Source organism: Podarcis bocagei (assembly GCF_964188305.1).
Source record: "Podarcis bocagei genome assembly, chromosome: 1".
NCBI lineage: Eukaryota > Metazoa > Chordata > Lepidosauria > Squamata > Lacertidae > Podarcis > Podarcis bocagei.
In genome coordinates this window covers 50,645,486-50,658,046 of record NC_138125.1, presented here as the reverse complement: position 1 = coordinate 50,658,046, position 12,561 = coordinate 50,645,486, and the positions used below count along the sequence as shown (strand labels likewise).

General features: G+C 38.4%; 1 protein-coding gene across 21 annotated transcripts in view; it reads left to right on the top strand.

Annotated features, from left to right (window-relative positions):
• Positions 1-12,561, top strand: part of GPHN (gephyrin) — a 246,991-nt gene that overhangs the window by 167,082 nt on the left and 67,348 nt on the right. For 8 of the 21 annotated variants that reach the window (XM_081164322.1, XM_081164303.1, XM_081164317.1 and 5 more), the window contains 2 exons: positions 8,288-8,344; positions 10,962-11,033. The exons of 5 other annotated variants lie outside the window; for them this stretch is intronic. In XM_081164322.1, the coding sequence (XP_081020448.1) occupies positions 8,288-8,344; positions 10,962-11,033 (129 nt within the window). The remainder of the gene's footprint in view (positions 1-8,287; positions 8,345-10,961; positions 11,034-12,561) is intronic. 8 more of the 21 variants (XM_081164320.1, XM_081164323.1, XM_081164319.1 and 5 more) reach the window with 1 other exon arrangement.

Sequence of the window (12,561 nt, the reverse complement as noted above, 5' to 3'; positions counted from 1 at the left end):
AGCGCCATCCGCGCCTAATACATATACAGTAGTTTTGCCCAAAATTTCATTTCAACTTAGAGGAACTCCCTGGAGACATTTCTGCCAGTCTCCCGTTCTCTGGGCAGTCAGCTCTCTCCACTGTTCAGTCATGCCTGATCCAGACTATTGCTTTGGCCAGGAGGTCTCTCCCATTCATCTCCAGGCAGAGGAACCGAGTTTTAAAAATGTATTTTCTTAGTAGCCCTAGCAGTTTTACAGGTTCCAGCCTCCTCCTGTTGTCATGATGGCAGTCCCACCAATCAGAACACAAAAATTAGCGTACAGCCATAGCACAACATTAGTAGGTCTGCCTCCGAGTAGATTTAGTAGACCTATCAGAGCATGCTCAGAGCTAGGGGCGGTTGTGTTTTTTAAGGCCATCCCTCCTAGCATATTTTGGTAATCAGGGAGTGTTTGCTACTTTGTTCTTTCCCTTTGGTATTAGTTTTGTGATGCTAAACTATATAAACCCATGTCCTTTACTTTGTAATAACAATGTTTTTACTGCATATTAAGTAGCAGGCATTTTTAAGGCTCCAAAGGTATTTTTTACAACTCTCCTTTCTTTTGCACTTACCTTGAACCAGTAGGGATTGACTAAAGCTGACTGATAGAACATTTTTTGCCCCTTTTTCATTACTTATTTTGATTCTACGTTGGCTATCTAGACTAGTATTTTTCTTCCAATCACCCATTTTGGATATCTGAGATTCATCTCTCCGTATCTAAACATTATGACTTGGTTCCTATGTTCTCATTAGCAGATCTCCACTTGGTATGTTGCTGTTAGGAGGAAGGGAGATTTTGCCAATTCCCCCGTAGCCCCTTAAGATTCTGCTCTAGTGTTGGGGATGCTCCAGATCAGTATGGGAGGTGGGGGGGCAGCAGGAGGAAGAGGTAACCAATGAAAATCACCTCCCCAGTCCCCACCATCACTGAGAGCAAGAGGGAGCCTCATCTGGGTCACATTCCTTCCATGAATGGGAGGTGCTCTTCTGTTTCAGAAGGGCAACTTAAGATTTTGTCCATATAATATAATATAATCATTAAGTTTACAAAATAATAATTATATTATAATATAATCATTAAGTTTACAAAAATGGATATATAACATCTTACTTATCTTGTGGAGTTGTTACTACTCTTCTTTATTTATTTTTATTTATTTATTTTATTTATTTTTCATCCCTGACCATTAGCCATGCCAACTGGGACTGATGGGAATATAAGGCCATAGGCATCAGGAAGCACCACATTAGCTACCCCTACATTCTCTTCAAGTCATAAATCCATGTGTGCATCATGGTATTGACCTACCCTACCATTAGGTAACTGAGATTTAAAAGGGATTACATGCATTAAACAGGCTGACTTCTGTGTGGGTCACCACTGTGAGATGACTACAAATGACCGTGTTAAAATGGAGAAAAAGTGTTGCTTCAACATTGGGCCATCCAGCAGTCAGATTAAAAAAATCCATGCTGTTATATTTTGCACATACTGCTCTACAAATGATTTTAACTCTGCAACACTCTGCAGGCACATCTTACTCAGTAATCTCACAGTCTAATTAAATAAATATAGACTTTTATTAGGTCTATGTGTCCCTTTTTTGAGATCCAGGTTCTGACCATGCTTACCTTTTATTATTATTATTTTATTATTATTATTATTTATTAAATTTCTATATCATGCTACATCCATAGATGTATGCTTTCATAACCTCTATGATTGACTGCTGCAATGTGCCTTACGTGGGGCTGTCCTTGAAGACAATTCTGGCGTTATGGCTTGCACAAAATGCTGCAGATTGCTTTTTGATAAATTTTGGGAGGCAAAAGCATCCAACCAGGTCGGTAGCAGCTGCACTGACTGCCTGTGAGCTTCCACACATAATTGTATGATGCTAAAGTGTAGCTTTCTTAAGATTTTCACACACTGGAAATAATGTACTTAAAAGAGTGTCTTGCCTATTCTGAGCCTCCATTCTGGGTACAGTAAATCAGGCCCTGTACATGGCTTCACTATATGAGGTAGAAACCTTTGTTGAGCTTAACTCGGAGCCTGAATCCTGCAAACATTATTGGGGTCCTTGAAAATTCTCTTCAGACCTGTACTGGTATTCAGGAGGCATACTGTGTCCAACAATGGAGGTAGAACATAGCTGTCATGACTAGATATTATTATAGTAGTATTATCCTCCATAAATTAGTCTAAAATAATCCATATTGGTGGCCACCACTACGTCTTGTGGAAGGAATTTCTTTCTTTTTTCTGTCCTGAATCTTCCAAATTCTGCTTCATTGGATGGCCCCAGGTTCTAGTATTTTGAGAGAGAAATTTAACCCAAACTACTCTCTACATCTTGCACAAAACAGAACACTTATTTATTTTGGAAGGCTTTGGACTGTTGAGGCATTTGCAGACAGTTTTGGATTTATTTGATTGCTGCTAAGTTTATTGAGCTTTTTGGACTTTGCGTTGTATGCTTAATTATTGTTCTTGTGTTTGTTATATATTAACTGATTTGAGTGTTGGGAAATATGTATATGAATATTTTAAAGAATTTCTAATAGAATTTTGTTTTAAAGGTAAGAGATTTCCATAGCTATAATATGGAAAGCCTAATGTTTTATATACATGAATAATGTTATATTTCATTTTATATTACGGGATAATAAATAGAAATTGGGTATTTTATAGGTTATTTTAGACCTTTGATCTAGAAGCACAAAACCAACTAAGTAATCTTTTAACATACATACTTCTTTGAATCTTTTTTCTGACAAATAAATTGTTTTCTATTTTAAATTGAATAGATAGAATGTGTGAGTTGTGTTTCACATTCCCTAAAGATGTTTTCAATTATTGTACTGCATTCCTGTTTTATATCTGAGAACTTGAACAGGTGTCCAAAGTGTGCACAAATTTGATGGGAAATGCTGGCAGTAGAGATGTATACTTGATTATGACTGCCTAGCCATATGATTAAAAATAGTTGATAATCTATAATATGAAATCACCTGATGTGATATTGATTTCAATAGGATTTAAGTGTCATTTACTTAATTTTGATAAGGGCTCGTGGAATGGGTGCAGACTTAGTTATGCTTGGAGCAGTAGTGACCAGGGAGGCAGCGCCAGTGGGGCACCATTACCCTCCAGGCACAGTGGGTCGCTGACACTTACCGAGAGGGTGTGGTGCATGATGGCAGAGGCAGTCTGATATTCCTGCTGCCACATGCTGAACCGGGCCAAGCTCCTCCCCTCTCCCTCTCAGTAAGCTCCAGCAGCCCACTGTGTCAGTAAGCCATGTTATTGACTGCTGCTGGCTTAGAATGGGCACACTTAAGTCATTGAGACTTAATGAAGTCTGACTGTATCAGAATTATGAGAATGCATATTGTCCCTTTAGTTTTCAGAAGTCTGCCTTTAACTTCTGCATACCTGTGTCTCCTTTCAGAAAAGTTTTCCTTTCAGTGTAATTATTTTTTTATGAAAACTGAACTATAACACCATTTTTATGTCTTGGAATGGAGATAGTAAACCCTTCAAGAGTCCCTATTTTCCAGGGACATCCCTGATTTAGAGAAGCCGTCCCGGTTTCTGATTTAATCCTGGAATGTCCCACTTTTCCTTAGGATGTCCCTATTTTCATTGGAGAAATGTTAGAGGGTATGGAGTTATCCACCCACCCCGAGCATGCTGAAGGCAATCCTGTATAGGGAAGTTATTTTATGTTTAATGTTTTATTATGTTTTTATATATGTTGGAAGCTGCCCAGAGTGGCTAGGGCAACCCAGTAAGATTTGTGGGTTATAAATAGTAAAATTATCATTATGGAATGGGATGTCCCTACAGTGGTGCTTCGCAAGACGAAAAGAATCCGTTCCCCGAGTCTCTTCGTCTTGCGTTTTTTTTGTCTTGCGAAGCAAGCCCATTAGTGGATTAGCGCGCTTAGCGGGTTTAGCGGATCAGCTGATAAGCGGCTTAGCGGCTTAGCGGATCAGCTGTTAAGCGGCTTAGCGGATCAGCTGATAAGCGGCTTAGCGGATCAGCTGATAAGCGGCTTAGCGGATCAGCTGATCCGCGGCTTAGCGGATCAGCTGATTAGCGGCTTAGCGGCTTAGGATCAGCTGATAAGCGGCTTGGGGAAAGGGGGGGGGAGGAAAAAAACCCCGCAGGAACTCGCAAGACATTTTCGTCTTGTGAAGCAAGCCCATAGGAAATTTGTTTTGCGAAGCACCTCCAAAACGGAAAACCCTTTCGTCTAGCGGGTTTTCCGTCTTGCGAGGCATTCGTCTTGTGGGGCACCACTGTATTTTCATTGGAGAAATGTTGGAGGGTATGAGGTAGTAGAAATGCGTGGGTGGCATAACAAAACATTAAATTTCTTAATGATTAAAATATACTTATAATTTATGACATAGCATAACAGTGTTTGCTCTCTTTGAGAAATATCAGTTTCTAACTTAATAAACCAGAGATTCTATACTAATGTTTTTTCCTAGAATTATTTTCCAAGTGGTTACTTCCATTAAAATTACTTCTTGACAGTTTTTAAAGCTTGGCCATATGTTTGAGGCTTTCTTATCCATTGCTAGCATTCATGTACTAGCAGTTTTATTTAGATTCATGGCTTTCCTTACCCCATGGTATCAATATTAATATAGCTCAATATTTATATGTTTGTATAGGTTGATCATTCTCTGACCACAAAACTCATCTACATACTTCATCTAGTTTAGATACAGATGAAGACACTCTAACCCCCATCCTGGAGATATGCTATGTACAAATTGCCTGCCACAAACAGCTCCAACACCATTGGCACTAAAAGAACCATAACAAATACCGGTAGCTACCCTGAGTCATCATTTAGGATACCTTCAACAGTCTCCCTTTTTCTGAACCTTCTTGTTTGTTTTGGACTTCACATAACAAAAAAACAAAACTTCACAGGCCATAACCTTCATTTTTCAAAAGGGTTTTTTTGGGGGGGTGGGGGAGCATTTTACAGAAAGAGTTATTGAATAAAAAACTACTCCTTCAGGAAGAGTATTTTCTACTCCATTCCAGACCTCAGATGCCTCAATAGATTCATACTACTTTTGGCAAAAGTGTGATAAATATCCACAAAGTTTTGGTTGCTCCTTTCTTCAGAGATGATAAAAGAGTGTTTAGCTCAAAATTTTGAGCACCTGAGATGTTTCTGATTCATTGTTATTAACTACCACTGTATGCAGGGTGCTTCTTAATTTTTCTATAGTCCTAAATTTCTTCACCAAATGTTTGGGCTCACAGCTACAGCCCCAAGTTAGCAAAAAAACCTGTGAAAACTTTTACTTCCAAATACTTGTGACGCTTGAGGCTGGTCTCAGAAATATATTCTGCTGCATATTCACCATCAGTTGCCTATTTGTATTTCTTGGGCTGTGCAAACTGACTGCTAAGACATCTGTAGAATAAAATACACATTCTCACAGATATGCTTGCTTTCCGTTCACCTCAGAGCTGCTTATGAAACAATAATGTGTGCCTGAAGGTTTCCTTCAATCCTATCGAATAATGACTTTTCCTTACTTTTCTCTCAGTCAAATTTTCCCTGTATTAGTAGAGGATTTAAAGCAGAGATAAATCAGGGAGAGGGAGTGGAGTGTTATAACCTTTCACTGCTTGCTGTTTCTCTTCTTCAAATCCTCCTGGGAAACTGCTTTCCCAGTTGCTAGATTCTAGGAAAGCAGATTGGAGTTATCAATTCACCACCATCCCTCAGTCCACAATACACTGTTCTGGAGCCTCTAGAGGCAGGTTGGGGGAGCTGCAGATGTGGCAGAATTCTGCGCATGCGCTAGCAGAAGAGGCATCTTTTGGATCCCAGCCAGAAATGTCCCTGTGCCTCAGCGCTGGAAGCCCTGTGCCCTATATTTGTTCTTGATTGTGTAATACAGTGAAACATTGTAACAGTTTCAAAAATTGCTATCTAGTAGTAACAAGTTTAAAATCATTTCAAAGAAAATAAAATAGTAGAAAAACATGGCATTTTTAGATTATTGTGTTCAAAAAATAATAATACTTGATTTGCTGTACATTTCCTTTTTGTTAATAATTCAGCTCCAATTGGAGGAATTATTCCCATTATTTAATATAAGAGAAATTGATTAGTTAGGTACTTTTAGGAATGCAATCTTTAGACTTTCTTTCAATATTTTGAATTGATGTTGATGTCTGTATCTTCTGTAATGTTGAACCTCCAGTGCAATTGCCTATATTTTGGAGCCTATATAAAAACTCCTTTACTTCATTAACCCCTCCCCCTTAGCTCTTGTTGTATGATCTTTTTCCTCTTTCTTTGCTTTTCACTCCCCGTTGTTTATTATTCCAACCCACTGCATTTTGTTATCTGCTTTATTATGTTACCTGACTTCCACTTTTCCTGTTATATAGTTTCGCCTGTTTTATTTCTCTGACCTAGGTGCTTAGCAAACATACTGTCTGAATTCCTTTTTGAGAAGAAAATATTGCAACAAGCCTTTTCACTTGTGGGTTTCTCATTTTCTCTTATATCTTTTCTGCTTACACTTGTATGCATTCTATGAATTTCTAATCAAAACACTTGCGCAATATGCCATTTTAATAAATGGGGAATTAAGGCACAGAAATATTAAGCCTCTAGCTCAGGGCTTTCCAAACTGTGCGTTTGCGACACATTAGTGTGTCGGCTGCAGTGTGTAGGTTTGTCGCACAAACGCTTCCCATGCTCCTCCCAGGGTTAATTTAATCTCTGGCTTGCTAGTAAAACTGATTTACTGTGTCGTGAAATGATGCATGTCTAAAAAGTGTGTCACCAACATGAAAAGTTTGGAAAGGCCTGCTCTAGCTCAAGGTTAGAGAGGTAGTCTTATGACCTATTGACCTGTTGGATGACCAGCGTCTGCAGCTAACTACTTGTTAGCCAGCCAAATAACAAGAGATCTGCCCAGCCTTTTACTATGTCTGAAAATGTGCACTTTACTTTGAACCAATTGGAATCTTCCATATTGTCAAAATGAGTTACCTTTTAAGACTGTCTATTATTGGATGACATAAAATAGTGTCAGCTCATTTTTGCAACGGAATTCTGCTTTTGCAACAGAATTCCTTCCCAACCCCCTGTGTATTCCATAAGTCTGCTCCAGAATGTTGAGGAAATTTCTGGAGCAGGGTGGGTGGGGCCTGCAGGAAAGAGGCAAGGAGAAGAAGTTCAGAGGAGCTTCTTTGGGGGGCCTTTGGTGGTGAGGAGGGGAGATGGAAGTCCTGTTGCATCTAGTAGAGCAGCATGGGATATTATGTATTCCTAGTATTGCCTATTTGTTATCCAGTCCATTCTAGTAGGAACCTTTTCCGTTATTTACACAAATTTAAATGTTTCATCTGAATCACATACAAAACTTTGGACTTGATATTATTTAGTAAGCTTATTTACCATTTTTATAAAAATATAAATGATAAAAATGAAGATTCTTTAGTGTATAACTTTTTTCTGCTTACTTTTAAATTTTCTTCCTAGCAATATGAAAGCTTGATAAGCAGTAGCTACAGAACTGTTTCTTCATTCCTCTGCACAATACAGAATTACCGTAACATAAGCAAGGAAAACAACAAGGAGGCTCGTATTGAAAGCAAAACTAAGACGTGTCTTGGCTATTGTTAAGTTGCTGTTGGTATGGCATTAAAATTTTCTGGCTGGGCAGCAAAATTATTTAATTGGGAACTAAGGACTGTATCTAATATCCTAATTTTTTTTAACATGGGGCAGCTGTATATAATTCTGCCAGTTATCACTAATATTTCGCAGGGCTGAAAGCTTTGCAATACTCATGTCTCTAATTTGTGTGCTTGACACTCTTCAACCATCGCACATAGCACAAGTTCACTGACCTGGCTTAAAGACAAAGACATTTGTCCTATCTTTGTGTCAGTACTTCATTCGTCATGAACCAAATCCAGGATTTCAAATATATTATGGTTTATGTATTTTTTAAAATATTAGTAACAACTATCGCATGCACACTTTCAGTACTGAAGCCGTAATTAAAGAGAAGAATTCAGCAAACGAGTCATAATGTGATCCAGAAATAAGAGTCTGTGTCCTTGTTCCCTAGAAGTGTGTCAGAAAGTCAAATTGATGTCTTGCATGCACTGCTAACTGACTGTGTGGAAATTTTTTTAAGTTCACTTTTTTCTTTATTCTTCTGTCTTTTTTATCCATCTTCCCCCATTGTAGCAAATTAGACGCCCGGATGAAAGCAAAGGAGTTGCTAGTAGAGTTGGATCCCTCAAAGTAAATATGTTTCTAACTTTTATTTTGCAAGTTTTCTTCTATAGCCTACACTTTTATTTTGGAGGGAGCGGGGAGGGGAGGCAGAGGGTGGGGCTATTATCTTTCTCACCATTTCATTGTTTTTATTTCAGTGTTTTTATCACTGTTGGATCACATTTTGTTTGTTTCTGTGCTACACAAGAGCCACCATAATGCAGTTAGCCGAAGGCAAGTTGCCAAGTGCCTAGCTCTGGATGTTACTACGTATCGGGGGGGGGGGCGGGGGAATAGCCGAAGTTTCCTTAAGAAGCCTACCATTTGTGAATAATTAACACTTCTCTGATAGATGGCAAGAATAAAATTATGTTCATGCTACATTTATATAAGAACAATGACACGTTCTTCTCTTTTAAACCACTTAGTGGCACTAAAATGGCTTAGTTTCATTTATTTAAATAGGATAAGGTTGCTTAGATTCAAGTTTTGTCGTTTAAGTGATTTGTGGATGAAGTCAGATTAAAACATGCAGTTTTCCTGTTTCAAATGTAAGATTGTTGATTGACTTCTCAGTTTTTACTTTATACTTTAAAAATACTCATTTTGTAATCAAATTAGCTGAATTTGTTGTGTGTATATATGCTTAAGAAGAGTGAAAATGGGAAATATGGGGAGAGAGATCTTGTGAGACATTTCTGAATAACAAGGCTGTTAAAATTACTGCAGGGCTAGGCCCCTTTACTGCCTTCTTTGTTCATTTTAAAGAATTACACAAATGTCTGGTGAGCTGGATCCATGCTAAGTTAGTTGCCTTTTGATTTCCACTGAAATCAAAAAGACTTAAATCAAGGCTAACTTTCCCCATTCGTTTTAATGGGAACTAAGTGCAACTAATTAAGTCAAAACTGTGGCAAAATCAGTCAGCTTCCTAAAGCAGTTTCCATCTATAGTTTATAACATTGAGTTCCAATATTATTATTTAATCTGCCCTTGCCCATACAGTCTTCTGAGAGATGCTGTTATGTTCTTTAAAAAACACATGTAAAAATCCAGTTTATGAACATGATTTGAACACATGGCATGGCATAGGTTACCTTGTTAATATTTAGCAATAATTGTGGCCTCTCGTTTTTAATCCTTGCACTATTTCACTTCTCACTTCAGTTATTTTTTGCACCACATGAAGCACTAATTTTCTTTCTTTATTCTGCACTCTCCTTGCCAATCCTGCCTTCTCAATTTTTTTCAAAAATATATTTTGTGTTTGTGTGTGTGCGTGTGTATCACCTTTATTCCAGGACAAGCCATCCTCTCTTTTCTCTTAATACCACTCTATACAGCTGCTCCGTGTGAAAGTGTTGTTGCACTGAGCATAAACAGGGGGAAGGGAAAAGTGTAATTATGCACCTATTTCCCATATTCCATACAATTGATTTCATAATGGAAAAAAGGAAAAAGTTGCTATTACGCTTGTGCCAATGATGCTGAAAGGCAACTACAACATTCCTCACTGTCTTTCTGTGAGGCTGATTTCCCCCCCCCCTTTTAATTTATGGTTGTGGTGCAGTCGAAGATATACTTTGCATTGTTGGATACTTTTGCTGCAGTGGACAGAACAAGTTTCAGTCCACGTTTAATGGAAAATAAAAACAGCCATTGAAAATATATGTACATAATTAACTGTGAATCCAGCTTTCAAATTGTATTCCAAAAAAAAAGATCTATCCTTACCGCAAACTTGTATGCAAGATTTGTAAGTTTATACTTGAATAAATGCAGCACTTTGGGTTTTGAATTCAGTGGATTGGATCCTAAGATCAGTGAAAAGAAGGAAGCTCTTAGAAGGAAATTTTGCTATTCCCTCCCCACCACAGGCAACTGCTCCTCCCCAGGCCCTTCCAAGGGAGGGAGAAAGGGAGGGCAGCCTCAAACCAGGCATTCATAAAAGGTGTGTCTGCCTGGTTTTGAGATGATCCCATCCAGCAGCCCCATGTTCCACATTGGAGAGTTTGTTCAGAGGTTCAGACTACTGCAGCAGAATGAGGAGATGGTAAACTTTCCTTCTGTGAAATCCCATGAATTCACTTATCATTGGATCCAAGCTCATTTATCCCGTGTCTTTTGAAATTTAGGTCATCTTTCAAAACCTACTGATACTTTCGTTAGATTTCTTAATTCAGTACTCTACTAAATATAAGAATTGTTGCTGTTATCGTTCAGCAGTAGCCAATTTAGGCATCAGAATGGGCTATGAACATTTAGAAATTGCATGGAAGACCCAGTTTTTGGTACTTTGCCCACTGAAAACAATCTACAATATTTCAGCACTCTCCTTGCTACAAACAATGCTTGAAAATTAGGGAGTTTGCTAAAGGCAATGATCACTAAACAACCTGTATTTACTAACTGAACTAACTTTTACATGTTGAAAAAATAATTACTGATTTAACCAAATGAGTTGCTTTTCTTGTCAGAGTATATGGGGCATATATTTGTGTTGATAAAATGTTTGATGTATTGCAAAGGCAGTGAGAAATGTGTTGCGCTATGATCTTATCTTTTTTATAAAAAGAATGGAAACAACAAACATGAAAAGAGAATAGGTATAATTTTCAATTCATTTTCTGATGTTTACATGTAGCTCCATCGAAAGCTGGAGGAGCTCAGAGATCACCTAGAAGGAAATGTCAAAGGATGCTCTCTCCGAGTAAATGTACGATTTCACTCGGTGATTTGTTTTTTTAAAACTTCCGTTGGCTGGTAACACCAAATCTGATTGGTTTGTCCTCTCATCCCCATCTTTTTTCCCTTTCTCTCTTTTCCCTTCTTCTGTTTCTTTTTCTAGCTGGGGTTTCATTCAAATATCCATGAAAATTTGGCATAATTTCACAGGGTTTAATTTAAGAGAAAACCCTAATATGCGTTAAATATTAAGTAAATTTTGGGCTTTCCCACTGAACAACAACAAAAAATCCTTTCCAAAATTAAACCATCACCTGAAGTCATTTCCTAATTGCAAAGCAAGTTTCAAGGCTAGGGTGGCTAACTTGTGATCCTCCTGCAGGTTGTTGAACTAGTGTTCCCATTATTTCTGACTATTGACAATGGTGGCTGGGGTTGCTAGAAGCTGGAAACCAACAACATCTGGAAGGCCACTCCTACCCTAGGCATCAGGTTAAGTCATGGCTGGGGAACCTTTGATACTCCAAATATGGTTTGACTCCAACTCCCATCAGCCTCCACCAGCGGCCAGGGATGTTGGAAGTTGTAGTCCAACAACATCTGAAGATCCAAAGATCCCTGTCCTCATTTAAATGAACACTTTTTAGATCATCTGTACCTTTGCTTTTTTACTGTTTACTTTGAAATTCTTTGTTTTTAACTTCTAGAACTGCACTAACATTACAGATTTACAACATGGGGGGGGGGAGTGTTATTCCTGGCAGCTAAGTTATATATTACATGCAGTTGGTTAGTGAGGTTTACTAAACTAAACTTAGTTTCACTAAGTTTTGTTTAGTGAAAAGCAACCTCTAGGTGCTTTTCCCCTCATGGATGGGACAGCAGCTTGGAGCATGTGGTCTTGCATGTACAATTAGTAGGAAGCAAAGGGATTAAGCAACTACATGTAATGTGCAGTTTGGCCCCAAGTCTAGGAATAGCAGTGGCAGGAGCACTAGATAGTTTAAAAATAAAAATCAACCACACAGGGCAAAGTACAAGAAAAAAAAAATCACTGCTAGTTTGACACTAAACATTACAATAAAAACATGGAAAATGCACCAAGTTCTGAAAATGGAGTAAGAATCTGAATTGGGATAACTATAACCAGATCTCTAATTGCACATCAGCCACTTTACAGTAATGTCCACACACCCTTTTTCATCCATTATCTTCAAGGTTGTAGTTACAGATAGGTAGCCGTGTTGGTCTGCCATAGTCAAAATAAAAAAATTCCTTCCTGTAGCACCTTAAAGACCAACTAAGTTAGTTCTTGGTATAAGCTTTCGTGTGCATGCACACTTCTTCAGATACACTGAAACAGAAGTTGCCAGATCCTTCTATATAGTGAGAAGGTGGGGAGGGGAGCCATTTCTCACCTTCTCACCCCTTGCCTTTTCCTGTAAGACCTATTACAGTCGTTAAGAGTCGTCAACAGGCTCATCTCAGCTATCTGCCAATCTCCAATTCCCACCACCCTTCTGAGTAATACCCCTCCCCACCTTCTCACTATATAGAAG